The 19,115-nt window shown below is 37.1% G+C and overlaps 3 protein-coding genes across 3 annotated transcripts; 2 read left to right on the top strand and 1 right to left on the bottom strand.

Annotated features, from left to right (window-relative positions):
• Positions 1-1,734: 1,734 nt before the first annotated feature.
• Positions 1,735-3,267, top strand: LOC137727307 (serine/threonine-protein kinase-like protein ACR4). The gene has a single exon (XM_068466172.2). The coding sequence runs from the start codon at positions 2,019-2,021 to the stop codon at positions 3,027-3,029; it is 1,011 nt and encodes a 336-aa protein (XP_068322273.2). The 5' UTR covers positions 1,735-2,018; the 3' UTR covers positions 3,030-3,267.
• A 4,228-nt stretch (positions 3,268-7,495) lies between these two features.
• On the top strand, positions 7,496-10,466 carry LOC137730009 (NAC domain-containing protein 73-like). Its single transcript, XM_068469069.2, has 3 exons — positions 7,496-8,069; positions 8,233-8,422; positions 9,396-10,466. The coding sequence occupies exons 1-3, from the start codon at positions 7,929-7,931 to the stop codon at positions 10,037-10,039; spliced, it is 975 nt and encodes a 324-aa protein (XP_068325170.2). The 5' UTR covers positions 7,496-7,928; the 3' UTR covers positions 10,040-10,466.
• A 1,763-nt stretch (positions 10,467-12,229) lies between these two features.
• LOC137729699 (uncharacterized) lies at positions 12,230-18,816 on the bottom strand. The gene is made up of 14 exons (XM_068468706.2): positions 17,995-18,816; positions 17,211-17,372; positions 17,034-17,099; positions 16,802-16,942; positions 16,522-16,635; positions 16,201-16,302; positions 15,899-16,084; positions 15,696-15,785; positions 15,497-15,631; positions 15,117-15,239; positions 14,952-15,037; positions 14,256-14,868; positions 14,052-14,129; positions 12,230-13,742 (listed from the first exon to the last, which is right to left on the bottom strand). The coding sequence occupies exons 1-14, from the start codon at positions 18,238-18,240 to the stop codon at positions 12,702-12,704; spliced, it is 3,183 nt and encodes a 1,060-aa protein (XP_068324807.2). The 5' UTR covers positions 18,241-18,816; the 3' UTR covers positions 12,230-12,701.
• Between the last annotated feature and the right edge of the window lie 299 nt (positions 18,817-19,115).

Genomic DNA, 19,115 nt, shown 5'->3' with positions numbered 1-19,115 from the left:
AAGTCGTTTAATCAATTAATTGTAATAATAGATAGACGATTTATAATGTATTTATCAAATTCGTCCATTTATTTTTGTATAGTTTGATGGACTGGGATCCTTTGAATCTTCTAATCCTAAGCTTTAAATACACTATGACAACAATTTTTTTTTTTTTCGACTTGATCTTAACCGTTCATTGTGTTTTGAATGCTTTGGATTAGAGGATCTCAAGGATCCTGGGGAAGGGATTAAAAAGAGGATCCAAATCCAAGTTTGCTGACCAAATGATCTCATATTTTAACGAATTTTTCCAAACATGATCTTTAGAGAGTGATTCATAAGATTAACAGTTCAGATCTTAAGCTTGAAGTTCCGTGAAGCGATCATGGAGTGATTTGAGGAGAAACTCCTCCTCATCCATTGATGGCCCAAGTTAATTTCTTTTATTAATTAATGTTGGATTCGGTCGATTCTTCTTACTAATCTTACCATACAGTTAGCTTTCACAATCTATTATAATGACATTCTTACTTATTTAGAATGAGAAAATTTATGAATGAAAATGAGAATGATATTTGGTTGTGCGGTATGAGATGAACAACTCTCTCGTTAGCAATTGCATACATGGTTGTTCATATATGGCATACTCGATTTCAATGTAAGTCGTCAAGCTTCCTTGTTCATTCCTTGTGTTGCCTGTTACGTCGTCATACGTAGTTGTTCACGTCAATAGCAAATTGTCCGAACCAACTAAATTATCCAAGCATTTCTCCATATTTAATGATAATAAGGTTTAATATTTGTAAGAGAATATGAAATTCTTGTCCAGCACTTTTCCTACAAATTTCTCTCCTCCCAGACATTTAAATAAGGTTATATCCTAATTCCTATCACTGGTCCTCAAAGGCTATTTCACACGAGCGTCAGAAAATTGGTGAAAGAAATCCAATACAAAACATGGGCCTTATGGAGTCCATTGAACAGATGAATTGTCATCCATTGGGCCTTATGGAAATGAGAATCTGAAATTGATAAGAACATAGTCCAGTAGTCCTTGGGTTCATACCAGGAAAGTTTATAACTCAACGTACCCAAAATAAAATGGCAATTCACTCTATTTAGCGATGTCAGCTCGACTCACATGCAAAGGCTATACGTACTTGTAAAGAGTTCGATATTTATTGGTGCAACGTATCTTTATAATTGACTTATCATCAATCAAGAAAAATAATGTTTAAAATTATTGATTAAAAGTAAAGAAATAGTTGAGAATTGTGTTTTGTTTGTAGTGGTTTGTATTCCTGCTGCCTAACTAGATATATAATTATTAGTCTTGAATTAACTTAGAAAAGGCGTGTACTGGTTTTAAGTTGTCCTATTTAAGGAAGGAGTTTACCAACTGTTTGGTTAAAACAAGAAAAAGCATGTGGTTAGAAAGAAAGAAGCAAGAGCTTCAAGACAATACTGAGTTTACAAACTATTTATGTTCTCCTATTCGTATTTCTCCTTGAAAAAATTACTATATTCCTGACGCTATACAGTAAGTTTTTCACAATTAACGTAGGATATTTTAGAGATATTAGGCTCCTTGAAGTCACTTTTTAATGTTAATACTATTTCTTATTGCTTTTTCTATATAGGAGAAATTAAGGAACCCGAATCATACCTAAGCATGATCAAAGCACAAAATTTTCTAAGATTAAATGTCACATAATCCTTGCGTTTTCCAAAAGTTTTCTCTGACATGGACTTGGAAATTAAGGATCTCTTTCAAAATGTTGAGGAGGCGGCCAACTATGAACCAACATATAACTAAACTATGTCCCAGAGACTTCCAAGTTTCTTACCAATCCACCCTAGTCTAACTTTTTCTTACTTTCTCTTTCAATTTTCATCTGGTCTAACTCTTTGTTAGTTTGTAAGCTCACCATATTTGAAACCAATATTTACACACACACACACACACATATATATATTATATCCATCTACTTCTCTTCCCTTGTTTTCCAATCAATCTGATCAGACCAGATCAAAACATGACGAACCACAGTAAACATGTTGCCTATCTTTTTATCATATCCCTACTTTGCACATCCACTGTTATTCTTGGTGCTGTCCTCACTTTCATCCTCCTCTGCAAGAAAAAACCAGTCCAAACCCAAGAAACACCACCACTAACCAAGCCTAGTGCTCAAGCGTATCCCTTGACCAACATAGATGTTGCCACAGACGGTTTCAATCATCGGAGAATTGTCGGAGAAGGCCGTTTCGGGACCGTCTATGCCGCCATATTCGAGAAAGGGCAGATAGCAGCGGTGAAAAGAATTCACTCTAGGCATGTTTTGAGCAATGCAGGTTTTGGGTTCTCTAGAATACTTAGGTCAATATCTCTAGCTCAGCACCCCAATATAGTGCCAATTATTGGGTACTCAGAAGGCCCAGGTGAGAGGATTATAGTGATGGAGTTTGTAGGCATGGTGTGCTTAGACTACTATTTGCATCAAAATCCAGATGGCGCGTCGTTGGACTGGAACCACAGGCTGAAGATTGCAGCAGGGGCAGCCAAGGGGCTTGAGTATTTGCATGAAGGGGTGGCGCCAAACATAATACATGGGTGTGTCAAGGCTTCAAATATTTTGATAGATGTCAACTTTTGTGCTAGGGTTTGTGATTATGGGCTGTCATTTTTGGCTCCCCAAGAGAAGAGAGGCCTATTGGGACACGTGGACGAGGAGTATTGGGACGGCGGGCTAGGAGGAGGAGGCGCCGCTTGCAAGGAAAGCGACGTGTACGGATTTGGTGTGGTTTTGTTGGAGCTTTTGAGTGGTAGGTTGTGTGACGAGGGGAGGCTTGTGAATTGGTCATTGCCATTGATCAAGGAAAAGAGGTTTAGTGAGTTTTTGGACCCACGTCTTGCGATGCCTTCTGAGATTTTGCCTCTTGTTAGATTGGCTAAAGTTGCTTCCGCTTGTGTTGGTAATTCCAGAAAAAGCAGGCCTTCAATTGGTCAAGTGGCAACTATTTTGAGCAGTTTGGAGATGGATTGAAAGTATGACATGAAAATTATTTGGTTTATTTTTTTTCTTTAAATTCAAAGTGGAATTAATGCCACGACTTTTTGTTAAAAAAAAAAAGTTGCTGTTATTAGTATATGATGAGAATTGGGTACCAAGAAGGATTTGGAAATTTAGGGTTTTTCTTTTTAATTGCGTTGTAACAAGTACACGTGTGAGTATGTTGTAGTATATTTCTAAAGAAAATATTTGGCTCGGTTATATCTTTTTACAGGCAAATGAGAATTAGACATGTTTATAAGATAGTTTTTGTAATTTAAATTTTTATATGTATTAGATTGTAATTTGCAATTAAACAGTATAAACTGTAATCAAACAGTGTTGATTTGAAGAGGTGTTTGGAGGAATGATAAATTGAAATGTGGGCGGTGGCTTTGTCTTCAGAGCAGTGAATTTCATCTTGCTTTTTGTGTTGATTGAGATCTTTTGGTGCCCAAAGGGACCCAATATTTTGTTTGTTTGTTTCAATCAATTTCTCTTTCTGTTGATTCTTCTGTTTGATTGTTATTGCTCATCCATTTGACTAAAAATTTCGTGTAAATAAATTACAAATTGATTTATGATCAATTGGTTGCATATTATCTAATCCAATCTACCGGGGATTCACATTGTTTATATGTTCACGGATGGTGGTTGAGTGTTACAACCTGTCATGGTAGACATAAACATTGTATAATCTACGACATATATTGTTGTTAGAATTATTCTCCTGGTTTTGGCACTATCTAAGGGGTGAAAATAAGAGAGATATCTATAATTCAATGAGTTTGTAATTTAAGATAGGGAGAGATGAAAACCTTTTCATCGATCTCCTGCTTGTGACTCCTATAAATAAGCTAAAATTGGTGGAAGAAAAGAAGACGAGAAGTATGACCCTTCAATATAGAACCCTCCATATCTCATGACATGCGGAGCGTGTCATTTACTTTTATAAAATCCTGGTTAGAGAGATTTGAATCCCAAATCTTAGGTGATTAAAAGCTTATAGTAATGGGAAAAAATCTTTGTTATATGGGTTTGTTCACCCAGGATTGATTTTCACAAATATTTTTCTCTTCATGTACTCTTATTCATTTTAATCTTTAAATCATATAAAGTAAAAAAATAATGATAAAAAAACAGGAATGTGCTGAAAACAATGTCCAAAAATCATTTTCATATTCACAAATATCTGTTTTCACAATGAATGTCAACATCCCTGGTGGAAATTTCGAACTCCGACAAGGATGGTAGGCAGAATATTCTGCCAATACATTCGCCTTTCCTTAGGTTTTACTAGAACAGTCCAAAAAAGAAATCAAATGAACAGTGTTTAGAACTTATTTGGAAGTGCTTTTAAAATGATTGAAAACACTTTCGATAAAATTGTTTTTGAAACCAATTTTATTAGTAAAAATGCAAGTGAATTTAAAAGTTTGAACTATTTTTTAAGAGTAAAGTAGGTTGAATAAGCCAACCGCGCCTATTTACTGTGGTGGTTCAAAACTGGAATTGGCACAACATCGCGAAGTGGCCGCCCTTGCTCAATTTGGGTCAAACCTTGAAAAAACACTTAATTTGTAGATTTGAACAGTGGCTGGGTATGGGTTTTAAACTCCTTTGGATGCGGAAGGAGTACTTTTTCCCCCTTTTCTTCTAAAAAAGAAATCAAATAAAAACCTGTACCAACACAAGACAGATGAATTGAACACAAAGTCCCAATGCTTTGGGATATTCTGTAGCAACGGGTTGAACAGATAAATTGTATTGAAAATAGAAATATCAATAACAATTTGACAGAGATGGAGAAATAAAGGGGAAAAGAAAAGAAAGTTTTGCATTATTTCCATAGTTTGGATGATCGTGATTTATAAGAATGTTTCTCACGATTAATATTTGCTTTAGTCTTCTTTCTAAAGGAAGTTGTCATAGACGGTGATTTTATGGTCTTAAGGAGAAAAATTTGGATAGAACTGTCCAACCATGTCATTTGTAAGTCACTTTTGTGAAAAATATGTAACCTCCTGAACTTTAGTTCTACTTGATCCCTTGTTGGTCTAATCCGATGTGGGAGTTGTCATTGTTAGGTAACTGCACCGAAGTTTTTCTCGTACATAAAGGCAAGGAAATATTGTTGAGCATCCGATGTGAGAGTTGTCGTTGCTAGGTACTTGCAACGAAGTTTTTCTCCTACATAAAGGGAAGGAAATATTGTTGAGCTAAACACACAAAGTTTGTAATAGACATATAGCTTACGTAATTAAGGGTATCCTCTCTTCTTTAAAGTTTTTACAGAATGACAACTAAATCTAAACAAGAAGTTTATTTTTAAGGAGTTTGAAACTTACGCGATGAGCATTTAATCTTTCATTTAAGGTCATGTTTTCGATTCATCCCTCTCTAACATTGCTTGTATAACTTACACACAAATTCTCTTCAATATTCTCAACATTCATCAGTCTCTTTCCAAGTTTCCATGCATGTTGCAAACCTATTAGTACATGATCCCGACAAACAAGAAAAATAAAATAAACCAAAAAGCCCATTTGGCTTAATCCAAGTCAAGTCTCCTACGTATTCAAGAAAATCTCATCTCATCCATCCCAAAGTCATGTTCAATTGACAAAATGGTCAATATTTGGAGACTTGGAGTACGACCTTTTTTCTACGCGTCTTTACCAGTCAACTTAAATCCAAATTGCTGTTAATGTTAGTTATCACGGGATGGCTTAGTGGTTGGGGACAAATTTTAGGCTCGTATTTCACACAGCACATCTTGAATTCAATTGCTAGCAATGGTGAATCACACGATCGTGGTTAGGAGGAGGTTGAAATGTCTCTAGTGAGTCTTCCCAAGCTCCAAAAATATAGGTTGCAGTGGCCAAACCACTAGCTGGTCTCCTCATAAATAAAATAAAAAACTTCTGTTAATGTTTCCCAAAAGTAACCCAAGTGGTGCAAAAGGTCTTTGAGTCCCATGCAATCATTCCTACTTATGAAACTTAATCGGTTACTCATAATTTCACTGCATTTTCTTTCATACAAATTCATTGACTATGACTTTGAATTAAACTAGAGCTTAATTTGTTAATTTAGACCCAATTAATTTGTTTTCAAGCTGATCAGGGTCTGAACAAAAAAACAAAAAACGACAGACAAGTGGAAGAACATGAGACCGTTTTATGTATCCATACAAAGTCCCCAAAACCATATAACCCACACGTTAAAGGTATCACAAAAACACAAAGCAAATATCCTAAAAGCCCAAAGCTTCGTGCTTAAGCTTCCTGTTGCGTGGCTTCTTTGAGAAGCTCACATATATGTATATGTCGGCTGGTACAAGCAGTATATACGACTGGGCACTTCTTCCCTGCAACAACGTCCTTTTCTGCAATGGAAGACACCATCCTTTCATCCAATGACGCAAGTCCATCTGGCGTAGTATTGCACGTGGAACATGGTGGTTGGAAGAGGTGGATTGTAACTTTATGGTTGGAGGCGGTTGCAGTGGATTTTTGCTCAAATAAATATGAGGGTGAACATTGTAGACTCGTAATCGTGCTGCCTAAGCCAAAAGTGACATGTATTGCATACCCATACTTAATCGGTTTTCTGAATTAATCACAATATTAATTTGTTGGCAAATACGTCGAAAACGACCCATAATCAATAATAAAATAAATTAACAAAGACTGACAAGTATTACCATTGCACTGAAACATATGTGACATTATTAATTAATTAGTAATTACTGCAAAGACAGAGAACATTTTATCGAAAGCACCAACCACCCTTCATCTGCAAATGTGTCTTTTTTAGAGAGAGGGGGAGAGGGAGACAGTGATTCCTTGCTTGCCATTAGAAGTCTACGCGAAGAAAGGGAGAAATGGGGAATACATACAGCAGCAGAGAAGTTGCTATTGTATGAATATTTTTCGATCCCAAAAATGTTAATTTATACATGTATAAGACTCAGTAGTTTGTTTTGGGGTTGGTTCGTATGTAGGTGTCCATGAAAGTGTACATATATCTTTAAGGACAATCTAGGTTGACACTGCAGCTGAAGTCCCAACTCTAACCCTAAATACCAAAACCCTCCTCTCCCTTCCTCTCTCTAAAGAGGTAAAACGTCCCCAAAAGAATCAGGTTGCCCCCCTCTCCACTCTAGCCACCCTTTTTTTTATCTTTTATAAAATCCTTTTCTCATTATTTTTACTCATTAAGTATGCCTTATTTATAAATAACACCATTCCATAAGTAACTTTTTTTTAATTATGGTTTAATTAAACACTCCTTTTAGGACAGAAGTGGTACCCTTAGGGAAAAACAAAAGGAGGAACCAATTAAATATAAGGACTACACGGATTCTATTGTACAAGCGTATGTACACAAGCATAACCAAACTTGACGTTCAAGCAACCTTTTCTATTTCTAGAAATTCATTCTTCTACCCGTTCTTTATTTTATATAGTAGCTTAACTTGCTACCCTTTGTTCGACTTCTCTTTTTCCTCTCTCTCTTTCTCTCTCTCTCCCCATCTGTTTTTTACGGAGGCAGTTCTGTGTGAAGAGATAATATCATAAGAGAAGAGAAAACAAATGGGAGGAGAAAGATCAAATAGCAATTTTATTATTCCATCCAAACATCAATATTGAAGAAGAAGATGAGCAACAAAGTGGATATGGTTATGGAAAACGTGCTTTAAAAGTGACAAGCTTGCTGGTTGCTTGTCTGCTTTGCTTGCTTTTAGGTCTTTTCTTTTGTTTTTTTTGGGAGTTTTGCTTAATATTTTGAGAGCTTCTGTTGTGTGTATATTTGGAAGAGGTGGAGGAAATAACAAGAAGATCTGGGGTTTGGAATGAGCCTCAAAGAAAAAACGGCAGAGATCAGATCATGACATGGTGCAACGACTCCGACGATGAGAGGGCCATTCAGATTATCGGTGCCCCTCCTCCTAATAACCCTAATAATCCAAATGAATTTCGAAACATAACTTGCCCCTCTTGTGGACATCACATAGAATTCCAAGACCAGGTAGTAGAAATTCACTTAGTATTGTGTATATTTGGAATCGATGACCTATTGTTGTTAATTTGTTGAATTAAATTTTACTCTTAACTATTTGATTTCTACATGAATTAATTGTTTGTTATCATTTTTTATTTTTTATTTTTTATGTTTATGTGATGTTATATAGGCAGGAATCCATGATTTGCCTGGACTACCAGCAGGAGTGAAGTTTGATCCAACTGACCAAGAAATTCTTCAACATTTAGAGGCAAAGGTTTTGTCTGATACCCGAAGGCTGCATCCTCTCATTGATGAGTTCATACCAACGCTTGAAGGGGAGAATGGGATTTGCTACACTCACCCAGAAAAGCTACCAGGTTACTAATTATTTTGTTTTTGTTTCTGTTTTTTGTAAATTTTTTGCTTTTCTGAGTAAAACCCTATCTAGGAATAGTAATGAAGAAGCAAATCACGGGTATTAAGTAATTAATCCTCATTCATTTGATAGCAAAACTGACGGATTTGATTCCAAAACATACTCTAGGAATATTTTTGTTCACCATCCTCAAGTGATGGCGATGCTCATCACATTATTTAATCATTGTTAGATGTGTTTAAATTTCGAGATCGTGTAGATATATACAAATACCAAAATTTAAAATTAATCAGTGGTGATAAATAAAGTGGTAAGCATTACCATCACTTGAGGCTAGTGAGCAAAAATGCACCCCTCAAATATACTTGACATCTTATTTTATTTTTAATACTTGGGATTCTGTATTTTATTAGTTAAACGTAAGACCTGACTTTCAGAGTTAAATATTTTTAATAACCGCTTGAGCTTGCATATACGTCTCTATTTTTAGATGTCAAAATGAAACAAACATATAACCAGCACATGTAGTGTTTGGTTGCTTCTCCTTCTAAAATTATTCAAATTAGTATGTTTGTGTTTTATATATAATCTTTTCTTTTCAAGCATGTTTTATGCATGTGAATGCACAAGTTGGCTATACATATTTGATATTTGGATGTTAATACTAAACGCAATTGCATATACATATATATATATATATATACACACATATATATATATATACATATATATATATATATATATATATATATATAGTCTTACAACCTTAATTAATTAGTTTGTTTTCTTATTTTATATAGCCATGCACTGCTATGTCTTAGTTTTATCATGTTAATCTTTAATTTTATTCATCGAGTTGTGATACCATTTATGGATTAATTTGTTCAACTTACCCTCAACTTTTCTTTTGTAATTGAAATTTTTACGTGATAAAAGTATACCAAATTTTATTTGGGCATCTGACGTCCATGCAGGAGTGAACAAAGACGGACAAATCCGCCACTTCTTCCACCGTCCATCGAAGGCATACACGACTGGGACCAGAAAGCGAAGGAAGGTTCACACCGAAGAAGATGGAAGCGAAACCAGATGGCACAAAACCGGCAAGACAAGGCCGGTTCTTGTCGGCGGAGCAGTGAAGGGTTTCAAAAAGATCTTAGTCCTCTATACCAACTATGGGAGGCAAAGAAAACCAGAAAAGACCAATTGGGTCATGCACCAATACCACCTTGGCAACAATGAGGAGGAGAAAGATGGTGAGCTGGTGGTCTCAAAGGTCTTTTACCAAACACAGCCTAGGCAATGTGGATCAAGCAAGGACGTTCCAGCGATTGATCATCATCAAGGTGTGAATATAAGAGGTGGGCAAGGGCATGATGGTCTAATTAGTGCTGCTACTAATCCTTTTCCTCTAGCAAAGAAGGCAGGTCTTGTGGAGTACTATGATCCCGGAGGTCCTTTCATTAATTATGATCATCATCAACATAATCATAATCAAGGGGGCGATAATAGAGAAAGCCCACCTCAGCTAATCCCAAATTTAGTTGTCCAAGGTGACGGGTCTTCGTTTATTCGATTAACTTCAGATGCAAGCAAAGGGAAGTTTGAGAGGAAATAGTGTGATTTGACAATATTGGATATGGATGGAAGAGCTCTTTTTTTTCTAGGATGGTGCTTTCTACACACATATTTTTACCTTCCACACATGTTTCTTAATTTTCAGCTGTTGGATCGATTGGTTTGAAGATGATCAAATGATAAAAATTAACAAAAAATGTGTGGAATGTAAAAAGAGGTGTGTGAATAACATCAGTCTTCTTCAACCGAGGTAGTTTTATACACATAGCTAGGGTTTCGGTGGATTACTATTACCATGATCAAATAAGTTAATGAGTACAATATTGAGATTTTTGGTGACTAAAAACAATAAGAAATTAAGGAAAATATGTTATACAATTATATTGGTATTTTTAATCCATATTAATGTATTAATATACTGTGATCGTGGATTTTATGATGATGAGCAGTTAATTATTGGTGGTTAAGATGATGTTTTTCTTTTGGAAATGTATATATTGACTTGATTATACAAACTTTAGTATCTGATTAATTTGTCTCACTGGACATTAAAGCTGAATAGTTTCGGATGGCCACAGTCGGGTAACATAAATCGATCTTATGTAGCCCATAGAGTTTGATTAGAGATTTTTTTTATTTTTTTATTTTTATATAAATTTTAATATTCTTTTACTGTAGTCTGACATATATTTCGTCTATGTGAGCGTGTGAGTGTGTGTGTGTGTGTGTGTGTAAGATAATGGACCTGTCAAATAATAAGAATTAAGTTCACCAAAAGAAAAAAAAAAAAGAATTAATTAATCAACAATTTTTGCATATTAATACTTCAAGAGAGTCATCCGTCATGGAAAGTCTTAGCGAAGTTAATTTGTTTTAATTTTATATACAAGACTCTTTTGATTCGAGCGGTAGAATGAATCGGTTAAGCCACATGATGAGTTTATCACAATAATTGGTATTAAGTATATCATTAATGAGAGTCGAATTTAGACCTCTCACTATTAGACTGTAGTACTAAATTACAGCTTTGAAAGCTTGACTTGAATACGAGAATACAACAATTGTGAACATTTCACTGAGAATCAAAGAAAATTCAAAGATGAGTAATACTAATGCTACATTTATTATATTTTTTATACTATATTTGTATTACCTCTTTAATAGAGACATCACTCATCAATACACATAGATAATAGAGGTGATATAAACATTGTACGAGAAACTTGATAAGTGTAGCAATTTTGATCAAAAACCTTTTCTATTTGTCTACAGTAAATTAGGTGAAAAATTCATATCCATTGGCATTGAAATATTGGAGAAAAAAATTTGTGTAGAACTCAGATTGCCATTAAACTTTGTTGAGTGGTATTACAATTCACTCAAAACTCGCCACATGATAAGTTTTAAATATAATATGTTATCATTCCCTATCATTCTTCTATTTTAATTTTTTATAATTATCTATTTTACCAATTAATATACACCATAAGATTTATCTGACCGTCATATTTTTACCTCCTCCCTCTCCTTTCCCTTCCCTCCCTGCCGTTGCAGACTTGCAATCTTCTTCAACTATCACAAAACTAAAGGAAAACTAAAAGAAAAAAATCCCATTGCAGAAACATAGTTTTTTTTTGGTAAAATTGCGGAAACATAGTTAATAGGTTTCTTTTTCAATTTCATCAGTAGATTGTAAAATAATCGACTTCAATTGCTAAGCCTGAGTATGGACAGCCCGACCACCGTTATTCGTAGAGCACTTTCGACAATACACTCCATTTTAATTCCACTCAACCCCACATTGATCTCACCCGGTGTTAAACAGCCTCATCAAATAGTTGACGGACTTTATTATTGAGTTTTGTATTAATTTTAGATGTACTATCCACACATATTTTTTACTTTTCATACACTCCAGTTAATTTTTGTCCTTTGTGCTTTTTTAATTTCGATCCGAATACCAAAAATTAAGAAGAATGGGTATATGGTAAAAAAAAAAAAATTATAAATACCGGCAACCTTAAATTTTCTCCTTTACGATTAACCTTCTGAAAAGTACTAAGATTAACCGTGAGGGCATCAAGTTGTAGAAGAGACGAATGTACATTCATACAATATGGCAAGTGGCAACTGCGAGCTCGGGGGTCTTGTTCCAGCTTTTTCTTTATTAAGACTTTGTATACACGCAAGGAAAGAATCAAACGCAGAACTTCGGATGCAGAAATAAATATTGCAAACGACTCGGAACAACAAATCCCTTGCTTCTCTATGAATACAATACAACTTCTCTATAGTCATCAACATAACCACACAGCACAAAATGAATCAAACCAATCAACCCCTAGGTTTATAATCCCCAGACTCGAAAATCGTCATACATGAGTTAAGACGCGTGATGAATCACACCGGCGAACAACAAAGAAACATGCTCGCATGTGTAAAACTCGGTGACGGAAAGGATGCAAAAACACACACACAGATATAGGCATATTAATGACAGCTAACCTAAAGAGTAGTTGATCTCAAATTCCTAAAGCGCCTGCGCCTAAATATTTCAACCTTTTGTAGTCACACTAGAATAAAACGTACTATTTGCAGCAACGCCGGTGAGGTTTACCTGAAAACCAAACCATTGAGATCTTGAAGCTTTTGCTCGATCCTGGACTAGTTACCTGCAACGACTCCCTGTAGATTTAAACAGGTCACAACTTCTGGAGGATGCATTTCTCGTACAGATCAAGCCATTCTTTTTTGCTAGCATTGCTTCTCAACTCCAGCACTTCGGCACCAAAATTATGTTTTGTGAGTTCTTGCTTAATTTTTGCGACGGTGAACTTTTTATAGTCCTCCGAATTGGTTTGCTGACTGCCGGTATCATCATCTCCCTTGAATACTGAACCACCATCTTCTTTTTGTGTGTGCGGACTGGTATTACTTCTAGACCTCTTATTCACTCTTAAAATCCGATCACTCATCTCCACGTCTTGAACAGAGTCCATGCCCATTTCATAGTCGTCTACCCTTGAGCGTTTCCCACGGGAAGCAGTCTTTAGCTTGCTATCCAATGCTGTTTCATTCAGCCGAACAGAAGTCAATTCTTGCTGGAGTGAATCAAGTTGTGATTGTGCAAGTTGTAGCTGATGAGAGAGCTGGTCTGCTCTATTGTTTGCATCTGCATGTGCTGCGCGCTCACTTTCCAGAAGGCCTTGAAGAACCTGAACAGTACTAGTTCTCTGCTCGTTATTTGATTTCAAAAGCAATTCTATCTCCTTCTCTCGTTCTTCAACTCTTCCCTCCAGTAGGGTAACTTTCGAATGAGCTTCCATCTCTGATACACGAATTCTGTCTAGTTCATTATCTAAGTCTCTTTTTTCCCTTTGCAAACTTTCAATAAGCCTCTCAGCCCTCTCAATTTGGGCCAATCTTTCCATTGCCAATCTCTGCATCTCACTCTTTTCCTTCTGAGCAGTATCTGCTTGAGCCCGTGCTCTATCAGCAATATCAGTTGCTCTTGTTGCTTCCTTTTCAGCAATTTTGCACCTTTCTTGCACTTCGTCAAATCTTTTTATATCAGATTCATACTTCTGCTCCAGATATATCTTCTCCTGCTCCAGTATCTTCTTCTCTCTCTCAAATGAGTGGGCCTTTGCATTTGCAGCTTCTAATTTTTTACTGAACTCCTTTATTTCAAGCTTCATGGATGATATTTCAGCATCATAACTATCTACTTTTGATTGGGCAGCCTGCAAATGATGTGCAATTGTTAACAATCACATCATTGATAAATATGTGTTTGAAACAGACAACCATGCGAGAAGAAAACATGTGCAAAATAAGAATTCTCCTCGATCGAATTTCAATGATTTTTAGGGAACTTTAAAATCACTCGGAATAGTCTTAGCACAACCACCCCACTCTTAACCTTCCAACTGTGTGTAACTGTGTATACACACACAATACAGCATAACCAAATGATATGGAACTATATCTTAGAGTTGAGAAGATTCAAACTCATAAAACCATTCTTACAAAGTGTTAAGATTCAAACTCACCTTCAATTCTAACCTTAGAGTTGTCAAGCACTGTTCTGCATGTTCAATCTTTGCCGTCTTATCCTTTATTTCCTCCTCCTAAATATTAATCAACAAGAAAAACACGTTAGAATCCCATAACCAGAGAATTGGAGTGTGCATGTGAATGTGCGTGTTTGTATGTGTTTCTGTCTCTGTGCGTGTGTGAGAGAGAGAGAGGATCACCTTATCAGCCAGAGTATCAGCGAATTCTGCCCTCAAAGCATCTTCTCTCTTTTGAGTTTCCTTACTTGAACGCTCTTGGACGGTTGCAGCCTTCTCCAGAGCAGCTTTTGCTTCTCTAAAAGCAATGTCATACTTGCGTTTCCACTCCTCAGCCTCCTCTTGAGCAGACTGAGCTTGTTCCCGAGCAGCAGCCAGCCTTGCTTCACCAGCACTGCATCGGGACTTGAGAATTGCAATTTCAGAACTCCATTGATCTTCCTCAGCCTTCTGCCTTGATAAGACATGTTCATATTTTCTTTTCCACTCTAAGGATTCCTGCTTTGCAGAATCCAATGTTTTAACCAAGCCAGAACATCTCTCACCCAATGAACTGTGATTACTCTGCAAGTTATTTATGCGGCCCATGTATTCATCAGCTAGCTTCTTCTTGTCATTGATAGCATCCTCATAACGCTTAAGATATTCAGACTTAGACTTCTCACTAGACTCCAGCTGCTTGTTAAGTAACCCCAACTTATCTTCTAATGAGCGGCACCTCAACATGAGGGTATTCTTCTCTGATCCAGCTTGGTCAATCAGTCTCTTGACGAGGTCAAATATTGGCCCTTCAAAACTGTGAATTTGGATTTTGTCCAATCCGTTAATATGCACTCATACATTAATAAAAAAAGAAGGAAATAAAGACAATTGGCAAACCTCTTCTGTAAGAACATGGTCAGTTTCTGCCATTTTGCTGGACCGTGACTTGCTGCTTCATAGTCGGATAGAAGACCATCAAGAACCTAGAAAAAGAAAATTCAAGTATTAAAAAAACATTAATGAAAATGTTAAAGACCACAGAAGCAACCCACTGTTGCTTACCTTCCCAACATTATCAATATTAGCATCACTAGCATGGCATGCTGCTCTCAGCTTCCTTTCCATGATTTGTATGGCATTTGAACAGTGCAACTCTGCCTCCATATATGCATTCTTTTTACAATCCTGTTTCAGTAGCCAATTTAAACAAAATAAGACCAGTATACAAGAGATGAGTTAACAAGAACGGATAAATGCATGATAAGTGAGCTATTGTCACTAAACTATTTATTATCAGAAAGAATTCAACTGAGGCAAGAGTACTATTGCCAAAACCCATTAATTGTACTATGGATAGCATGGATGTATATGCAGTTCAGCCTGCATGCATGTGTGTGTCGACAACCTACTAATTATAAATTTTGCTTTACATTGCACTGTACCTCAAACTCCTTTTTCAACTTTTTGTGGAGCTCCGCCTCATACTTCTTCCTTGGTGGACCAACTCCTACAGCACCATCATTGAAAGCAGCCAATGATCTATGAACTGCCTTTTCATGTGCTTCCCTGAATGTAGCCTACAACATATGGAATTAGAAAACAGTATATTCAACAACAATTAAGGCATAATGCACAACTTACTTCTTCGGGATCTTTCGGACGCTGAAAAGTAGACTTATACACCTCAAGAGCAGAATCATATGCTCTTCGGCAACCATCTTCTTCAACACTCTGCAGAGTAAGAAGAATCACATGATGCCTCATAAATATTTATTCAGGGTAAAGTTTCTATCGACCCTCTAATTTCATACCAATCATAAAGGGAGTTCGGGATGAACACAAACCTGCCATGAAGAGGATATGGTAGGCACCGCGCCTTTATTAAGAGCATCAAGATAAGACTGTGTGATGCCAACTAGAACTGGACCTGTCATCATTGTTGCCCCAACCTGCTTGGGCCTTGTTCTTTCAAAAACAAACTTTGTCAATGCATCTAGCCCGGCTCTGAATTCAGGCCTTAATTTATCCAACTGCATTACAAAAACTTAGGCTTCAATACGATACAACTAATAGAAAAGAAAGAAAGTAACAGTGTTGAGCTCATGGCCAACAACACAGAGAACAAAGACAGCAGTTAGTCACTGACCTGAATTTCGTCAAGTCTTTGAAGATCATGTTCGTCATTCAAAGGCCGCACAAGGGTGAAGCATTCTCTGTCGGGAAATAGAGCTCGAATGGAGGCTCGTATCTGTATTGATCATTCATATAGTACAATAAGCACCTCTAAGCAATATATACATTGAAAACATAATTTGGAAATGGTAGTGCTCAATGAGCCTATGGAGTCAAAAAAAGCTAACACGGGTGTATCTAAAGCAGAAAATGCCTGTTGAACAAACCATGTATGAGTGGGCAAGGCAACTTCTTGAAATAATAAAGTCAAGAACTAAGAAGAGCCTGATAATACCTCATTTTTAGCAACTACGTCCCTTTTTCTGTCTTCAACTGGCTTCAAAGCAAGCTCCAGATAATCACGAGGTGTTATCCTTCCACTATCCTCTGATAAATTCAGATAGAAGTCCTGAAACCAAGGTAGTAAGTATTACCACAAATGGAAATCCATTGAACACATTCCACCAAATACAGTACATTCGTAAGACAATAAAAATAAAAATAATCGCAGCAGATGAACCATTCTAGTCAATGGCACAAAGATTAAAGAAACAAGTTCATTCAAAACCAATTACCCTTAGAAGCCACACAAAGATTGGGGAGAACTGCCCAATTTCAGAAGCAGTGGTTCCTCCAGAAGCTTTAACACGTATATGCTTGGTCATTTGAGTGACAAGAGAGATACGATCAAGGGAACCTTCATCTATACCACCCATCTAAAACAAAACAAAACAAAACAAAATTAAGAAGAAACCATAAACCATATACAAAAAGAAGGTATAAAAGCCTCCGCAGAAGTTTTCTAACCTGGTTGTAAATAAACATGCTAGATAGGAGAACCGCTAAGGAAAATATCTGTGTGCTGTACGTTTCCTGTAAGATAAAATAAAGTTATGAGTATTACAATACAATTGATAATGATCATTTTGACAATCATAAAATGAGCCGAAACTAATATGTTATAAGCATCAAATAAAGGCTAACCGTCTGATCAAAAGCATCTATTCCTTCAGTATCCAATAGTAATAGATTGTATTCAGTCCCATCCAGTGCAGTTCTCTTAAAGGGTGCACTCCACAACCATAGCCCTTTTGTACATGGGCGATGTGTAGATGCTACTTGAAATCCGCCACTCCTTCCGAGGAGCTACAATAGAGAAATCCAAAACAGTTACGCTTCTTTCAGCAACATTAAACCAGTAGGGAAGAAAAACAAAAGTAAGCATAGTGGTCATAAATTCATGGAGAGAGATGATAAAAACCGGTAAGTTATTTAGACAGTAGGCCCATCTCTATATCTTATGCTAAATGTGAATCACACCCCAGTTTTGTTTGACCATATAATCAAAATTTCACATTAACACGGCAATATTCCATCGTAAATGCATACGTCCTTGTCTTAGAGTCGATAATACCCAAGCATTGTTGCAAAAACATGGTTTAAGCTACTTATGACAAGTCCAAGAACTAGAGAAACCTGAAGTAACCCTGCAATTATCCAAGTCTAAGACAGTTAGGTAATTCCACCATCATCCAAGTCCACCAAGATCCACACTTGGCCTTTCAAAGCGTGTTCAATTAGCCAAAAACCGAAACCTAAAGTAACCCTACAATTCCTACACTTAATGCTATCCCCTAATTCTACAAATGCCTTACAATCATAAACCCTAGAATCCAGAGACAGAAAACAAAATTCACAGGCAGAAAGCAAAATGATAATTAAGATATGTCTACTTAACATTTGAGAGAAAAATGACGAGAACCCGAACCTGGTTCAGAATAAAGCTCTTGCCCTGGCGGGCACGACCGCAGACCGCGACGATACCAATGGGTTCCTTTACGAGCTGCAGCATGGAGACAGCCTCCTGATCCATCCGGAACTTCCCATTCTCATCGCAGTACACAAGCCGTATCGGCCTCGGGGGACCGGTCACCGACCGCGAAGGCGAGGGAGAGAACGACTGCGACGGCGACGGCAGTGAAGAATCGTCTTTGCCTCTGAAGAATTTCATCATGTTTTACAGTTGCTCTTGGTTACGACGTCGTAGAGCGACCGTGCTCTCCTTCGTCCAGTTCACTGAGAACAGAGAGAGAGAACGGAGAGAGAGAAACGGTCGAGGGTTTTAAAAATTGGGGAGGGAAAGTGGTCGGAGGCTTTGGGGTGCTTTACAGAGCAGCGAGAACGAGAAGGAGGACGAGTCAAATTACGACTATGGGTTTGGTTGCCGCGGTGGAGATTGAATTAGCGTAAGGGCTTTCCTGTATTTGTACAATAACGTGGGTCCCGAATCGGAACGACAGCGTGTTGTTAAAGCTAACTTTGCAGTCGGCTGCTATGCTGCCTCTTCGCCGGGAAGTGTGTAAAGCAAGACCGCCGGCGGCCCAAATTTTTAGCGAACAAGCGCCAAGCCCAATGAACCCTCAGCATCGCTGGGCTGAGCTACCGTGTGTAAGGTTTAGAACATCAAGTTGGTTCGGGCTGGGCTGAGCTTTTGTAGGTGGGAAGGTTGGGTGATGGGAGTGGGCTGGTCTGAGCTTTTTGGGGTCACTTCCAGTATTTTAGGATAGAGCTCGATCCCGCAAGTACGTACGAGAAAACCATTTGCGAAACAAAGTTATAAAGAAAGAGAAACTAATAAACAAAGTCGGGGGCACTTTTGTCCACTTCTATAAAAAAAACGTGATTGCTACCTTTATTGATCATATCTTGTTGTTGCGGCTGGTGCTCCATAATGTCTATTCATCCTAGTTTATTATGTCAGCACAAGTAATATAATTGGAAGACTGGAAAACCGAACGCATAAACTTGATTATCCACGGGCTCTCTAATTGACAAGAGAAAAACAAGATAAGGCTCAAAGTTGCGTTTTAAAGGTAGTCAACAATCTGT

This window comes from Pyrus communis, chromosome 10 (assembly GCF_041283825.1).
Source record: "Pyrus communis isolate YQ-2024b chromosome 10, ASM4128382v1, whole genome shotgun sequence".
Classification (NCBI taxonomy): Eukaryota; Viridiplantae; Streptophyta; class Magnoliopsida; order Rosales; family Rosaceae; genus Pyrus; species Pyrus communis.
This window is presented reverse-complemented; position numbering and strand designations above follow the sequence as displayed.

Coding starts and splice junctions, on each gene's coding strand:
- LOC137727307 (XM_068466172.2), top strand. CDS start 2,019: ATGACGAACCACAGTAAACATGTTGCCTATCTTTTTATCATATCCCTA.
- LOC137730009 (XM_068469069.2), top strand. CDS start 7,929: ATGACATGGTGCAACGACTCCGACGATGAGAGGGCCATTCAGATTATC. Junction 8,070..8,232: donor ACATAGAATTCCAAGACCAG/GTAGTAGAAATT, acceptor GATGTTATATAG/GCAGGAATCCATGATTTGCC. Junction 8,423..9,395: donor TCACCCAGAAAAGCTACCAG/GTTACTAATTAT, acceptor ACGTCCATGCAG/GAGTGAACAAAGACGGACAA.
- LOC137729699 (XM_068468706.2), bottom strand. CDS start 18,240: ATGATGAAATTCTTCAGAGGCAAAGACGATTCTTCACTGCCGTCGCCG. Junction 15,786..15,898: donor CCATATCCTCTTCATGGCAG/GTTTGTGTTCAT, acceptor CTTACTCTGCAG/AGTGTTGAAGAAGATGGTTG. Junction 14,869..14,951: donor ACCATGTTCTTACAGAAGAG/GTTTGCCAATTG, acceptor CCAAATTCACAG/TTTTGAAGGGCCAATATTTG.